This window comes from Ursus arctos, unplaced genomic scaffold (assembly GCF_023065955.2).
Source record: "Ursus arctos isolate Adak ecotype North America unplaced genomic scaffold, UrsArc2.0 scaffold_25, whole genome shotgun sequence".
NCBI classification, from domain to species: domain Eukaryota; kingdom Metazoa; phylum Chordata; class Mammalia; order Carnivora; family Ursidae; genus Ursus; species Ursus arctos.
In genome coordinates, this window is record NW_026622930.1 from 11,109,007 (window position 1) to 11,125,420 (window position 16,414).

General features: G+C 55.4%; 1 protein-coding gene across 1 annotated transcript; it reads right to left on the minus strand.

The window, feature by feature from the left end:
* Nucleotides 1-912: 912 nt before the first annotated feature.
* Nucleotides 913-13,317, minus strand: CHGA (chromogranin A). The gene is made up of 8 exons (XM_048219882.2): nt 13,106-13,317; nt 12,282-12,328; nt 9,882-9,975; nt 8,944-9,012; nt 6,604-6,699; nt 4,791-5,225; nt 3,603-4,090; nt 913-1,402 (listed from the first exon to the last, which is right to left on the minus strand). The coding sequence occupies exons 1-8, from the start codon at nt 13,149-13,151 to the stop codon at nt 1,319-1,321; spliced, it is 1,359 nt and encodes a 452-aa protein (XP_048075839.1). The 5' UTR covers nt 13,152-13,317; the 3' UTR covers nt 913-1,318.
* Between the last annotated feature and the right edge of the window lie 3,097 nt (nt 13,318-16,414).

Consider the following 16,414-nt stretch of genomic DNA (forward strand, 5'->3'; position numbering starts at 1 on the left):
CTATCTGTGGGATCGCTCCTCTTCAACATCTGTTTTCTCTCAAAAAGCTTCTCCCATAGTGACTTCACCCAAAATCTGGCAGTTCTAGTCCTAGTGACACCCGTGCTTTGTGACAAGTGCTAACGCTCCGATCCTGTTCACACAAGCAACAAGCAACATTTCCCAGAATCCCAAGCGGCCTTGTACTTGATTCGTGTCCGTCCATACGTACAATGTTTCTCTGCACATACTGTATATAAAACCACTGCTTCTGGAAAAGCCAGGAAACGTCGTCCTCCAGCTCTTTCGATTGGGCTTTGTGTTCCACGTGATTATGACAGCACAGGTGGCCATCTTTGGGATGGGTTATTTCAGGGACAAGGTGACCCCGTGTTCTCTTTGTTTAACTCGTCGTGGTAGCGGATGTTTTGGTATCTGACGCCTAGTGGAATACAGTTCGGTGTTGTGTGTGTGATTTCTGTAATTGTCAGGGGTGGAGTGCACCCTTGAAACGTGCGAAGAAATAAACGCCTTATGACACCAGCTGCGGAAGGCATTCCTCTGTGCCTTGGGATGGTTGGTGGCAGCGCTGGGCAGCCCCCTCCCCAGCCTCATAGGCGAGGCCTAGACCTGCCAAGACCCTTCCTTCAAAGGACTTGTATCGTCGTCATAATGGTTTTAGGGTCCAGGCTGCCTGGGCCTTGCTCATCACCGTCTTAGGAGGAAATAATACATATTCCCCCCATTTTACCGATGAAGAAACTGATGTTCAGAGGAGCAAAGGCACTTGCCCAGAGTCCCATGGCTAAAAATAGCCCAGAAAGGAGTCACGCCAGGGAAATTAACTTTCCTCGACCCTTTGCCCAAATCCACCCCACCCCACCCTACCCCATCCACTGAGTCAAGGGAGGGAAACAGCGACAGAAACCAGAAAGCCCAGAGCAGATTTATTTTTCCTTAAATTTTGTACAGAATATATTACAGTCAGGAGTTCTCAGCTTTCACCTAAAGGCCAGAAGTTATTGCAGTTGTGCCCAATGGCTCTGATAATGGAAAGGAAACTTCTAGAAAGCTGCCTGTGTCCAGAGAGAAAAGATCACCATTTAAAGTCGTGGGGGGGGGTGGCTCTGCCCTGCAGAGGGCTGCACTGGGGTCGGAGTCAAGAGCAGGAGGAAAGGAGCGAGGGGGCGACAGGGTGGCCTGGGCTTGGGCAGGCTGGGAGCAGCCTCTCTGCCAGAAGCAGCGCCCGGGCCGTCTGGCCAGGACCTGCAAAGGGGACAACAGAGCCAGGACCACTGGCTGCCTCGGGGCCCTGGCTGGCGGGGGCCCAGCCGGTGTGTCAGCCCCGCTGCAGCGCCTGCAGCTGGTGGGCCACCTTCTCCAGCTCCGCCTCGATGGCCAACAGGCTCTCCAGCTCCTGGTCCTAGGAGAGAACATCAAGGGTCATGCAGGGACGGGCGGGCGGTGTGGAAGGTTCAGTCTGCCAGACTGGTTGTGCCGCTAGCTACTGTGTGGCCTCCGGCAGGTGGCTTTGCCTCTCTCAGCCTTAGGGCCGTCATTCATAGGGGGACAGAGATGCTGCCCTACTGGGATTACCGAGGGTTACTGCACAGAAGAAATGGAGGGGGGAACAGGGGCCCTGACCCCATACCACCCCTGGTGGCCTCTGATCCAGACCCACCTCTTCCTGGATGGCTCTGGGCAGACACGTGGAAAATGAAGCCCCATAGCCCTCCAGTGCTCCTCCCAGGCCTCTCACCCCAAGGCTAGACTGTGACAGTGGCCCCAAGGGCGAGGCCAGGCTTCCCTGCCTGAGGGGCCATGGGCCTTTGGCACAGACGAGGGGGTGAGAGCTGCCCTGCCTCTACCTGCTGAGGGCTGGGCCTGGATCCTGGGTCCCAGTCCTGCAGGGCCCCCAGCCCTTGCTGCCAGGGTGGTTCAGGGCAGAGGACCCTTCTGGGAGCCTGCTCTGTGCTCCAGCCTCAGAAAGCTTCCAGGACCCCCGAGGCAGGACTGATGGCTGCAAGCCCATGGCCTGGGACTCGGAGCAGGAGACAGGGAAGGCCATGCCCCCACACCTGGTCTTGACCTGGGGAGGGTGGTCTTCGCGGGGTCCCTGCTGGATGCCAGGCTGTGGAGGACACCCATTGGGGACAGTGGTTGTCATGGAAATAGGGACCCTAGAGCCTTCTGTCTGGGAGTAGCCCCGGGGGCATGAACTCTGTGATGCTGGAGCATTTGTAAGAAGACCCTCGGGCTGGGCGGGGGAGGCCCCTGCCCTGTCCTGTCCAATGGCTCTGGGGTCTCCGTTTCTCCGCCCTGCAGTCCAGGGCTCCCTCTGCCTGTGGAGAAGGGAAGCCGGCAGCACCTCACAGCCCCTTGCTCTCTCCAGCTTCTGCAGTTGGGGAAGAGGGTGAACAAACGTGCCCAGGCTTATCCTGGTCCGGAGCTGGGAGTGGAGGGCAGTCTCCTGGGGACACTGACAGATGACCTAGCTCCAGCTGCCAAGGAGTCTTCTTCCTCTCAGGCTGCCAAAAACCTGGTCCCAGCGCAGAGAGAGGGTTGGGACCCGAGGAAGGCGCCACATCCTTCTCTGGGTGGGCAGAGAGCACGGGGCTATGGAGAGGTCCCAGCCCCTGTGGGGCCCTCATTCCTAGCTGGGCACTGAGGCCTGAACCATGGACCCCTCAGGGCTCCTCCAGCTCCAAGGTGGTGTTGCCAGCCTGCCAGGGACCCTACCTTGCACCTCCTCAGTTCTGGGGGCTATGTCCCAGCACCCCATTGAGCCAACCAAGCATCCCTGGACATGGCCAGTTTTTGAAAGGTCATGTGTCTTCTGACATCATAATAAGGTAAGCAGAAAGCACTCCTTATCCCCATTTCTCAAATGGGGGAATCAAAGAGGCTCAGAGAAGGGCAGTAACCCACCCAGGGTCACACAGCTAGGAAGAGGCAGAACCCAGGTTTTCGGGCGCATCCGTGCCTCCCTCACCCACTCACCACCAGGTGCTGAGGTCCTGCTGGCCCTGGCCCTGCCCCAGGGGAGGGAGGCAGTGTCTAAACCTGGAAGGAGGGTGTGCCTGGGCTGCCTGGAGGCCAGGAGAGGAAGCTGGGGGATCAACCTGACTGTAGGGGCTTCCCAGGATGCAGCCTGTTCTTTCACGGCCCCTCCTCCCAGGCCCTCCTGGCTCTCCCTCCTCACCCTCAGACCACACCCTGCCAGGTCCTTTCCTTTCCAAGCTCCCTCTGTCCACAGCTCCACTCTTGCTCTACTCCCAAACCCGCGAGGTCCTGTCACCCCTGGGACAGAGACTCAGTGCCCCAGGGATGGGCTTCCCCACCTCTCCTGCTCCCATGACTTGATCTGAACATTTCCCTCTCCCGCCTGCCTGCTAGCCAGGCTTCACCTGTCCCCTGCTGACCCACCCTTCCCCCCCGCCCCACCCCTGCCCCAGCTCTGCCCCAGCTGTGCCCTACTCCCGAGAGCCCCCTGTCTGTGTGCCTCTCCGGTCTCAGACCCACGGGGACTGACTGTGTCCCCTCAGTGGGGGCAGGGGCTGCACGTGTAGTGGGGCGCCCATTCTGGAGGCCTGGCCTGGGGCTGGCGCCCGCCCCATACCAACCTCTGGTCTGCGGTTGGCGCTGCCCTCCTCCTCCTTCTTCTCCTCCGGGTAGCTGCGCACCTGGAGGGGCAGGCCCGCCTCCACGCTGTCCTCCCGGGAGGACGGCCTCCAGCCTCGATGCAGTTGGAGCCCAGGGCCCCTGAAGTCATAGGCCCGGGCCCGGAAGGAGAGCTTCATGGAGCGGTCAGGGTCATCGTCCTCGTCCTCCCCCTCCAGCCGCTTCTTGGCTGTCAGCTCCTTGGCCAGCCGGTCCATCCTGCTCCATCGCTTGGCCTCCTCCCACTCCTTGGAGAGCTGCTCCTCCTCCTGTTCCTGCTCCAGCTCCCTGTTCTTCCTGCCCCGGGAGAGGCCTCGAGGGGCCTCGGCCGGCTCCTCCTCCTCCTGCCGGGACTGCTCCCGCTCCCCCTTCCCCTCGGGGGGCTGAGCCTCCTCAGCCCCAGTCTTCCTGGCTCCATCCACAGCCAGAGCCTTGGACCAACCTGGAGCAGCTGGTGGACAAAGAGCAGGGGAATGAAAGAGGGACCACGACTCTCCCTGGTCCCTGCCACTCCCTGGGGCCTCTCTGTGGCCATTGCTGTGACCACAGACCACACTCAGGGTCCATGATTCCACTTGGAGGAAAAAGCCATCTTGATAGCGTGCTTTGTAAGACCCTCTCAAAGCTCAGAGGGGGCTTGGCCAGAGCCTGCCTCTTCTGTGGGCCCTCCCCACAGAGAAGCCCCTGATCCAGGTGGCTATCCAGCTGAGGAGGGAGGGAAGACCCCGACAAGGCCGTCGCGAGGAGCCAGGGGCTCTCCTAAACCCTGGGTCTAGCTGACACTGTCCCCAGACCAGCCTGTTTTCACCTGTCATGCTGTCGCTCTGCTCCCGAAGCCCACCCACCCACTCCCCCACATTGCAAAGCCCCTCTCATCTCCTGGGTCGGAGGGGAGGGGCAATGAGGAATAGTGGGAGATGCAGGGTTTTGGAGTCAGACAGACTTGGGTTGGAATCTCAGCTTTTACTACAAATTAGCTGTGTGACCTTGGACAAATTATTCAACCTCTCTGAGCCTCAGTTTTCCATCTGGAGATAATACCTACCTTTCAGGGTTGTTGTGAAGGTGGAACGCAGTTGTGGACATGGTCCTCCTTCCCACCCTCCCCCTCTCCCTGACACACTTGTTAAGGTCTCAGACATCATACATACTCTCGCCCCTCCGGATCTCCTTGTAGCCAAGGCTTGGGTGGGGGTTAAATGCCTCGGTGGGGCTTTCTTCTCCAGGGACAGCCTTCTCTCCAACCTCTGCGTCCTCCTCCTCTTCCTCCTCCTCGTCTCGCTTTGCCTGCTGCCCTTGCTCTGCACCCAGACCCTTCTGTCTGTCCACTAGGCCCTGGGAGAGGCTCTCGCTGTCCTCCTCGGCCTGTGGGCCTGGGTGTTTCTGGTTGGGAAGGTTGTCTGGGGGGTCGGTGTTGGCAGCCTCCTGCCCTCCCAGGGCCTGGCTGTCCTCCTCGACTTTGGACCCTTGGCCGGGCTCTGGGGAGGCCTGGGGCCTGGCTGCATCTGTGTCTCCGCCATTCTCTGTCTCTTTAGAATCCCCTCTTTCCTCCGCAGCCTCCTTGGAGGACGCCTGTTCCGTCGCCTCTGCAGAGACAACAGTCAGGCGCTGAGAACCAGGCCGCACACGGGGTCTCCCGAGAGCCTGATTTCAGAACTCAGTCGTCGTATCTTTTGGCTTCTGTCAAGTCTGCCGAAGACACTCATGGCAGGATTGGCTTAACCTGCTCTGTGTCTGGGTCTGACCTGAGTACGAAAGGTGTACGTTTCTTTCTGGAATTCTACTTCTTAAAGCAGGAAGTGAGTAGAAAACAAAACAAAACAAAAGAAACCTTGAAAACGACCCCGGAATTGAAAATTAGGACATCAGCTGAATTGCTGTGTGAGCCTGGGCAAGGACCTTAACCTGTCTGTGTAAGAGGCACCATTACTGTAACTTCATTCTCTCCTCCACGTGAGGCTTGAGTGTCCTGTGGAAACCCTCAATTCCTACTTGTACGGTGTCATTAAAAGGCATTTTCTGGTGGCTGCCCGGAAGATAGCCTTTTCACCAGTAAAAATCCCTCCCAGCACTAGAATGATTGCTGTTGAACCCGGTGCTACCAAGTACATTCCACCATTGGTCCAGGACCCCAGGTGAGTGTTCCCATCCCGTCTACAGAAACTCTCCCTGACCCTCAGCCAGGTCAGGTGACCTGTCCATGTTCACAGCCGGTAAGCAGCAGGGCCTTGAACGCATGCCTCCAAATGCCAAGTACAGGGTGCTCTTTGCACTGACACACGGCTGCCTCCCCATTAAAGCTTCCAGGTGCCCCAGATGGAAGCCCACTGAGATCGCTGGTCCCAGAAACTGGCCTATCCACCCACCTTCCACATGCAGATAGCAGGCCCTGAGGGGGCAGTTGTGGCTGTTTCCGGGCAGGGGGATGAACACTGGACCTTGACCTAAGCCATGATCTCTTTGACCTTTAGATGCTCTCTGGCTTCATGAAAGATGATCCAGATTCATTCAGTTATTGAGACCTATTCTTCTGGGATCCTCCTGCCACAGGACTCTGCTGTGGCATCACCAAATCCCAGGACAGGTGCCGGGGGCGGGGGGGGGGGGGTGGTTCTGCTGCAGAGGCCTCTGGGAAAATCCAGCATTGAACCTGCCCTCCTGCCGGGCCCGAGACTTCCTGCCCTGAGCGTGAGCCCCTGTGGTGGGCAGGCGGGACAAGCCTAGGGCTCTGTAGTGAAATAGACCCGGGTTCACATCTCCAGTTAACGCTGTTTACCTTGGACGAGGTACTTACACCTCTCTGGGCCTCAGTTTCCCCATTTGTACAGGGAAGATTGCCATGATAGCTAGGAACCTTACAGTGCTTTCAGGAGGGGCTCCTTGACCCCTAGGAATCTTTGATCTTGTAACTACCGTTCTTATCCCCTCTCTCCCCAGCCTCTGGCTAGACTGGCCGGCACTGACCTTTCAGCTCGGCCTGGTCATTCTGCTTCTCAAGGGCCTCTGAGAGTCCATCCTCAAAACTGCTGTGTTTCTTCTGATGTGCCCTCTCCTTGGCACCTGGTATGAGAAAAGGAGGGGAAAAAAAAAAAGAAAGAAAAGGAGAAAAAAATCCCATTTGGCCAAGCCCGCCCCGGCGTATTTGTGAGAGTGAAGGCTTCCATTTCCTTATCGTAAACTGGGCATGTCATGTTCCCAGCCGGCCTAATGAGACGCCGAAGGAGGCAAGAGCTCGGGGTGGGGGTGAGTGCTGGCTCGCCCTGCCCCCTCCCAGCCGGGGCCCATCAGGCAGCCACAGCACCTCTCCACCCTCACGTTCACCCGGGAAATGCGAGCAAGCCTTGCCCACTGCCTCGGACAGCGATGAAGACTCAGGAGGAGCAGAGGGTCCCAAGGGTGGGAGCAGAGAGTGGGGGCCCCTCAGCACCTACTGGTAGCTAGGGGGACCCTGCAGCGGGAGATGACAGTGACTGCTCGTCCCCTCATGGGGGAATCTTGAACCGGGCAAGCCCTGCTCCCCCAGACCCCGTAGGTTCAGGTCCTTGGAAGAAGGCCAAGCAGGTGCCTGAGCTCTAGCTCCGCGCTGCCCCCTGCTGCTGTGATCCACACATTCCTCTCCCCGCCTTGGCCCCAGGCTGCTGCTACGTCCTCTGACTGTCCCCATCCGTGCCTGGTTCCAGATGATGGCCTCTCAGCCAGGCCAACTCTGCAGGCGCTGCTGCGGTTTCCCCCACGCTGGGAATTTCTGGGGTGGCCAGAGGCACCTGCCGCGGCGGCTGCAGCCCAGGGAGTCTGCCCAGATTTCGGGCACACCTCGGTTCACACCTCCTGGTCATTCCTCGCTATGTGATCTTGGGTAACTGGAGCTCTCCAAGCAGCGGGTGCTCACCTACAGGACAGGGCTGCTGCCTGGGAAGCGCTAAGACAGAGCTATGCAGAAGTCACTCTGAGAGTGCAGAAGAGGGAGTGGATGGATGGCTGGGTGGATGGACGGACAGGCAGACACAAAGCTATTGCTCTTATTGACTACACACGCATCTGTGTGTCTGCAGACATTTCAGGACACGTCCTCCTAGAACAGTCTCTGTTGATGCTGTATTTAATTATTTAAATGTAATACGTTAGTCATTCAACATTTAATTTTTAAATTAACATATTGCAATAAAATATTTAATGTTAAGCTAAAAAAAAAAACCCCACCAGGGTCAACAAAGATGAGGTGAATGAGACAGGCGGTAATAGCCACGGCTCCGGCCAGCACCCGCTCTGTGTCAGGCATTCACCTCGCACTCCCAGCAGCCACAGGGGACGGGCATTTGCCTTCCCTTCTCACATGTGGCCTGGTCTGTCCCAAGGGCCTCAGAGTGGGGGCTTCCCAGAGCTGGAGTAGCTTTCATGCCTCCCACCCCACCCCACACGAGACCGAAGCCCTGCCCTGAAGATGGGCCCTCACTTCCTTTGGAAGCAGATGCGAGAGTCCCAACGGAGGGCCCATGCCCAGGGAGAAGCCCGGGGCCAGTGGCCTGCCCCCAGATAAGCAGCCACTTCCCACAGGGCATCAGCGTGGGGCAGATGCAGGGCCAGAACCCATCTTTTCCAACTTGCCAGGGAATCTGTCTCTGTGCCTCCCATGAACCCAGGAAGGAATCGGGGGCAGGGGGGCAGGCATCTGTGGGATGACATCAGCCTAACTCTCCAGCCCGGCCTCCTGTCCAAGCTCTGCTTGAATATCCTCAGTGACAAGGAGCTCACTACCGCACAAAGTCATTCCATCCCTGAGAGTATCAGTGGATTTTCTTAATCTCTTAGAGAAAGACCTACTTTGTAGTCTAAAACATGCTGAAAGTCTGGTCTGTTTTGGGGGCAAGTAAGACCTTGCTTCCCCCATCTACTCCTTGAGCAGAAGCTCACATGGGGAAAGGGGCCCTTCCTCTCTCTTGGAGACCAGTTTGCTCTTCAGTTAACAGAAGAAAGGCATCCTCTCTGCAACCTACTCTTAAAAGTGCCCCCACTGAAATGACTGATCCCCAGAGCTGGCGGGGTATTAGGCGAGCTGCATCTGGTCTTGGCATGTCCTTAACTTACTGTGTGACCTTGGACAAGTCACTCAGTCTCCCTGGGCCTTCATCTCTTTAACCGCATCAATGACAAATTGGACCAGGTAGCAGGGAGGAGCCCACCTTTCTATAATTGCGAGGAAATAATCGAATGGGAGAAAACTAGGACCTTGCTCAAACTTCCACCCTGGTTTTCTCTCACTTACTGGAATTTACCCAGATTCCTATGCAGGGGACTGGAAAATACCTTGGAGAGCAAGGTCTTGGAGCTCTTTCAGCAAATTCTGATGTCGCAGGATTGAGAGGATCCGCTCATCTGCAATGAAGGAGAGTCGTTATGGGTGGTTTCCAGAGAAGAGCTGAGAAAGATCACCATCAGTATTTTCAGCTGAGCACAAGGAATTTATTTTGGAAACTCAAAACCTGGGTAGCGGCCTCAAGATCAGGTCTTGAGATACCACGTTGGAGATGGCCTCCTTCCCAGGGAGCCAGCGCTTCCTACCGCCTCAGAAAGGTCAGCCACCCCCGCCGGCCCGGCCCACAGACCTCGCCCGAGAGATGGCAGGCCCTCAGGTGAGGTAGGCATGTCTCCGCCCCACGTTTTCCCATCTCCGCGTCTGCTCGAGGGTCTACTCCACCTGGACTACCATCTCTTGATTTTTCTATCTATTGATTTCCAACTTCTCTCTGAAAGTCCAACCCCAGTGCTAATGGTGGATCCCTCCAACAGCTGGGCAGAACTTGACTGCTTGGTTGGAAAGACTTTGTCCTTGCCCCTGTGCCCACCTACAACACTCCTTTATTCATCACAAACCCATAGATTGTCTGCCAGGAGCCGGTGACTGTTCTTGGCTCTGGGGATATGGCAACGCAACATCTCTGTCCACAGGGTGGACACAGTGGCTTGCCGTTCCAGGCCTGCTTTCCTTCTGCCCAGAATTCTAGTCAATGGTGTTCCTATCCGTTGCATCTGCTAGTCTGTAACTCCAGGAGCACAGGGGCTGTGACCGCCTCATTTCTCTAGACCACTCTGACACTAGCACAGGTCTGGCCAGGACAGGCACTTGATCGGTGACTATTGAATTAAATCATTGGATTCTGCCCAAAGCCACACACCCATACCCTCACCTCCCAGCCCCACAGGCAGTAGGCCCTCCCCCCACCCCCAGCCTTGCCCATATGTACCTCCTCGGAGTGTCTCGAAACACTCCTGGCTGACAGGCATGGGGCTGGGCTTGGAGAGCGTGTCGGAGATGACCTCAACGATGCACTTCATCACCTAGGAAGAGAGTGGGGGCAGTTTGGGGCTGGTTTGTGTATGGGGCTCAGCTCTCGGGGCTCCAGAGCAAATTTCTAATGAGCATATTGGGGCATTTGCTTTTGTCATTGGAGTCCATGGATGCCTGTCTCAGGGGCACAGCTCTGCATTTTTAGCCAGACAATAAGAGCAATAATAGAAACCCCTGATACCGTGTTTACCACGTGTCAGGCGCTCTAATCATCTGGCCAGCAGCTGCCCCTCTAAGATGGGACATGGTGGGGGTGAGTACCTGGTACCAAGTGCTCCTGGCATGAAGGTATGTCTTGCAGAAGTACTTTAGTCTTGCAGATGCCCCAAAAGTCAACTATCTCCAGGAAGCATTTCTGGACCGCTCAGAGAACAAAGACCTTCCCTGGCTCCACCCTGCCTGGCAACAGAACTTGGATCACTGTCTCCTAAAATCCATGGTGTTATCACATGCAGGGAGTGACAGCCTCACGGTCTGGCTCTATGTTCCCCCATGGGATGAATCCTGTGGCTAGACGTGGGCACACATCAGCTATATCTGGGTGCCCATCCCAGGCCAACAGCAGCCAAATCTCTGAAAGTTTTATCCAGTGCCCAGCAAGGTGCTGTGGATAACCAGGCAGCTGATCAATGGATATTTGAAGGTAGTGCCAACTGCAGTGCAGTATCCTAGCTGAGTGATGTTGGACACATGACTTGACCTCTCTGAGCCTCAGTTTTCTCATTTGTACAATGAGAGTGAGAAGACTTTCCCAACTCCCCTCCCAGGGTGATCAGAAACAGACGGGAAAGCACTCTACAAAGCATGAAGTGCCACACACACCAAGGGAGGGAGTCACAACTTTCAACCTGCTTTAGCTGCCTGGAGCAGGGCAGGAAAGCAGGAGATGTCAGAAACGCATCAGGCAATGCTGGTGGGGAGTGAGGGGGTGGCAGGCAGGGCCTATGGGATGCCAAAGCACCCCATCTAAAAATTCAGGATATCAAACTGGCAAACAGTCTATACAGTAGTCACGGCATTGCAGGATGGAATATTTAGGTCTTCACCAGCTGTTATGGTGCTCCTGACCCCAAGCTGCTGGGTAGAGTATGGGGACCGAAGTGTCTCCCATAAAGGATCTGGTAAGAAGGACCCTGTAGCCTATACCCTGCATCCCCCTGCAACCGTGGACCTTATGCTGGGAATGTCAAGTAATCACCAGTCCATGAGGACAGATTTTGGGAGAGAGGAATTGGGTGTGGGTCCCAAGAATAATAAGGAGCTCAGAAGGGAAGCTCTAGGTGCCCATTAACTGAGAACCTGCTATTTGCCAGGTTCCTTACGTCTATGATTCCTACTCTCACAACTTCCTTCAAGGGAAATACTATAGATGGGAAAAGGGAAAGCTCAGAGAAGTTAATGAATTTTACCAAGACCACATAGTATAAGAGCAGTAGAGGCTTATATACAGGCCTGTCTGCAAATAAAACACAGAAAATATAATTGAGCAAACAGAGGTTGGAATTGCTTTGATGTTTTGAGTTGAACCATAGCCTCTCCAGAACGGAAGAAAACAGCACCTGAGAAGGTGAGGGTAGAAATTTCTCTGGGTTGCAAGTAGGGGTATCTGCGAGCACCAGAGACTGGAAAAACAGCCCCAGCCCAGACATGAATGAATTCCAAATATACACCCAACAGAGTGTCTCGCTGGCTGCAGAGCCCCCTACGAGTATCTCCTAAGGCCCTTTTCTGGGTGACATCCACTATCAGCCCCAAATGGCCAGGACCCTGTGTGCAGAAGCCATGATCAAGAGTGTTTTCGTTGTGGTCCTTTGGGAGAGCCAGGGCTTGAGCGCCTATGGGGTGGGGGTGGGGGGTTGCTAGCAGAGCCTTGGAAGGAGGGGAAGATCAAAGAGGGAGACCAGAGCCAGAGAAGTGAAGACCGTCCTTGCAGGTCTGTGGACAGCGACAACCCACAACCACGGAGAAGTGTCCCCCAGCAGCTCAGGTTGAGCCTTTCAGATTCGGAGTGTTCAAGGCTATAGGCCCGGCACCCGGGCCCAGTAGCTAAGCCACAGACCCCATCGGCAGCATACCTAGCTCAGAGGAAGATGGGGAAGTCCCCGCAGCAGGATGGCAGGGAAATCTAGCAATCTTTGATATCTTCTTTTGCAAGCTGTCCCCAGGCTCAGCAGCCGCAGTGCTGGCTCTTGGCTTTAGGCCAGACTCACTCCTGCAGCTGCCTGAAACCTGACTGTGAGGTGTCCACCAGAGTCTCCTACCCACCATCCCGGGACATCCCCATACCCCTTCTTACCTCAGTGTCCCCTTTATTCATAGGGCTGTTCACAGGAAGGGCAATGACTGGAAAGAAAAAGAGAGAGATGGGGTGACTCTTCTTCTCCGAGGGGAGAGCCCAGTCCTTCCTGACTGGGTTTAGAGGGGGCCCATTCACCCCAGTGCTCCCCCTCAAAATTGCCCCCACCCAATGAGATGCTGGGATTGATTTTGTTTCCCTTCCCTGGCTGCTGCCCCCACGGGGATGGTCCCCAGAGGCTGCACTGAGCTCTCTAACGCTCCTTTGGGAGAGCTCCTGCTCTGGGGCGGGGGAGAGGTGAAGTCTAGTGCTATGAAAACAAGGCCAGCGGCTGAGTGGGATGGGTGGAGAAGGAAGCAGGGAAAGGAAGAGAGACCCCAGAGGTGTGGGGAAAGAGACGAGGAGAAGGAGGATTGTGAGAGAGAATACGGAGAGATAGAAGCCAAGGGCAGAAGGATGGGGAGAGCAGGAGGATGGAAGAGAAAGAGAAAGAGTGGGAACCAGCAAGGGTTCTCCCATCTCCCCCAATGACCTTGGCCAGCCATGGCACGGAGCCAGAACTGGCCCAGATGCAGTCGAGACGTCGAGCCCAGATGTGGGGTGGGGGGCGCCTGGGAGTCCTCCCCCACGGAGTCCGGTGTTCGGGTTTGGGGCCGAGGCCACTCTGCGGGGTCAGCAGGGAGGCAGAGGCGCTGTCCGCGGTGCTGAAAACTTGCAGCGCCGGAGGGGAGGGACGAGGGGCGCGCGGCTCTGCGCGGTGTCTGGACTTCAGGGCAGGCAGGGGCGCCGACGACCCTCTCCCACGAGACCCCGCGCTCGCTCACCTTGCCCGGCGCAGAACAGAAGCGCCAGAACAGCGGCGGAGCGCATGGCGAACCCGAGGCGCGGATCCGCTGGCGGCGGTCTGGGGCCGGGAACTGCAGGCACCCTGGCGAGGGTTGGGTGGACGGGCGACCTGGGAGCGGGTTGTAGCGGCGCTGGCGCGGACTGTGGGCGGAGGGCTCAGCTTCCCCGTCTGCGTCCGTCTGTCGGTCCACCCACCAGCCTCTCTTCACTGGGCTCTGGTACTGCAGGAATTTATATACCCCCGACCCCGGAAATGACGTCATCGGGACCGCCCCTGCCCCCCTTTTCCTACCCCCCTGGGGGGTCCGGCCGCAGCTCGCTCCGCCCTCAGTGTCACGCCTCTCGCTTTTGGTCTCCGCCGCTCACAGCTCTTGGGTCTGGCTGCAAGGCGGTTGTTTGGCTTCCAGGAGGTGGCAAGAGGCCTCGGCTGACCCTCCGCCCCTCGAAGGTTCCACAGACTTGCTGTGTCCGTGGGCAAATCACTCCCAGTCTCTGGGCCGCCTGTTCCTCCAACGTACACTGAGGTCCCTACCAGCTCTAGAGCGCCACTTCATGCTCCTGAGGTTCCTTTTGCGGGGACGCCTCTCCCCTGATAGAATCTGGAGGCTTGCTCACCACTCGGGGCTCCCTCAAATATCTCGGGAGTCCTAGAGACGCCCCCCGACCCCCTGTTTGAGGAAGGCCTCTCTCTCTCTGACAACCCAGTTTTGTGCCTTCACAATTTGTAATAGTGTATGTATGTATTTATTTGAAAATGTTTGGTCACCATTGCTTTCACAGCGCCGAGTGCGGCAGCTGGCACAGAGTAAACGTATTTAATAGATAACTGTTGAACATACTGATGGAAAAGTCGAGCCAGGGATGAATGAGTGAATTCCAGGCTCTGGCCGATTTGGACAGCTCTCATGGGGGGTGGGGCGTGAGGCAGGAATGGGGGACAGCTCTTGATATCAAACCAAAATAGGAGTTGTAACTTGGACTCATTAGCCCTAGTTCAGCCCCTTAGGATCACCTTCTTGCTGCTGGCAATCCACTGTGTCTCCCGTCTCTTTGAGTGTTCTCAACATTTGGGTGTTTTGTGTGTCAGGTTGGTTTCTTGGTTTGTGTCCCTCTGCCCTGGCTGCATTGTTGCTCCCAACCTGGATGATACACTGGAAGCCCTTTGCCACCTGATCCCAGTGTCATAGCAAGCCCGGTATCTGGGCTAGGGTTTGGCATCAGTTGGTATTGCCCAGAACCTCCTTCCTGTGACGCTCTCCCCACATCTGCCGCTGCTATTCCCTACTTCCTGCCCCACCCTGTGCCCACTCCTGCCCCTAAAGGAAGACCTGGTGGGAGCTCAGAGGACGCTGAAATGATTCTTTTCATGTATTTATTCTTAGGTTCAGCCACTGTTTGTTTAGCACCTACTATGTGCTTAGAACACCCTAGAACAGCACTCAGCTAATCTAGGTGCTGAGGATACAGCAGTGAACAAACAGACAAAGATCTCATTCTTATGGAGTTTACATTCTAAAGGGTGAAGACAGACAATGAATAAGTAAAGAGGTGAAATATTCAGTTGTCAGGTGGGAACAAGTGTTATAGACAAAAATGAAGGAAGGAAGGGGGATGGGTGTGTGGGGGAGGGGCCGGGCTATGTTTTAAATGGGGTGAGTCTTAGAAGTCTTGACCAAAGAGGTGATGTTTCAGCAAAGATCTGAAGGTGAGGAGGAGGGAGGTGGCACGTGTGTGGGGGCAGGGGGCTCCAGGTAGAGGGAATGGCTAGTGCAAATGTGCGGTAGAAGGAATGTGCCTGGCATGTTCAAGAAATAACAAGGACATAGGGTGAAAAGGACCTGGAAAATATAGCCGAAGAGTAACACACAGTCCATCTCAAAAACTTGGAAAATGCACAGAAATGCAGGAAAACGCCATACTGACACCACCCAGACATAAGCATCAGTGATTTTAAAGTATATACAGTATTCTATAGTCTTTGTTGAGGTGGCTCCCTTTGTAAAGGGCAGTTCCCAGCGAAAGAGCTCAGCTGAGCGCGAACAGATTACATGCACCAGGTCCTTCTGATGTGGGGTCACCCTGAATGGGCTGCAGATTCCTCTCCAGAGCCCTATCATGCGGACTTACCGTGTCCTGAGTAGAGCGGCCCACCACAATTTATCGTGTGCCACAATTTGTTTGACTAATATACGGATAGGTTTCCTGGTTTGTTTGTTTCTGTTTTTGCTGTGTGAAAGAACAGTCTTATATACACACCCCTGTGGCATTTACAATGATTTCATGTAACAGTAGGTGAATTCCTCAAAGAAAATGGATATTTTTAAGTCTCTTGCTATGCACTGCCCAACTGCCATGAAGAAAGTGGAACTGCTTCCCAAGCTGAGTGGATTTCTCTCAAGGGAAATTTCAGAGCCCCTGGCACCCTTGCAAAGACCCAAGTTCTCCAGGAGCCTGATCCTGTTTACCCCATGAAACTGAGCATAGCCAACCAGCAAAAATGTCCCAAACTAGGTTTCTAAAATGACAATGCCAGTAACTAGTACTTGCACTTTGCTTTATAGTTCTTCCAAATGTTCATCATTGAGCCCTTACGGCACGCCTAGGCCTAAGGTAAAACAGAAGGTTTTTTTGTTTTTGTTTTTAAGATTTTATTTATTTAGTTGAGAGAGAGCGAGCAAGAGCACAAGTGGGGGAAGAAGCAGAGGGAGAGGGAGAAGCAGACTCCCTGCTGAGCAGGGAGCCCAACATGGGCCTCGATCCCAGGGTCCTGGGATCTTGACCTGAGCTGAAGGCAGACGCTTAACTGGCTGAGCCTCCCAGGTGCCCTGAACGGAAGTTTTGATTCTACTTTGTAGATTTGGAAAATGAAACCCCGGATGTTAGAGTGAGCCTCCAAGGTGCCACATGGCAAGTGAATGGTAAAGGTGGGCCTAGAGCTTGTTTTGCCCAAATGCCCATGATTCCCCTTGTCTCATGATTTCTCACATACTGTTAGCTCTCCCTGGAATGCCTCTCAAGTACCATCCCACTCTCTCCTCTATGGCCTGCCAAACTTCCTTACCTTTTAGGACCTGAGGTGATGGCTCCCTCCTCTCTGCCTCCACATCAACACTTATCACAGAAGGCTGACATTTTTATCTTTAGAGCCTTCTGTCTCATTACCCTTTGAGCTCTGTGGTGTCTGGTCTGCCTCCTGCTCACCTTTGACGTCAGTTCCTGGCATAGTGCCGGGCACGTGGTAGGCACAATGAAGAATTAGAGAAGGAAAAAACCTCCCGTCCCTTGAT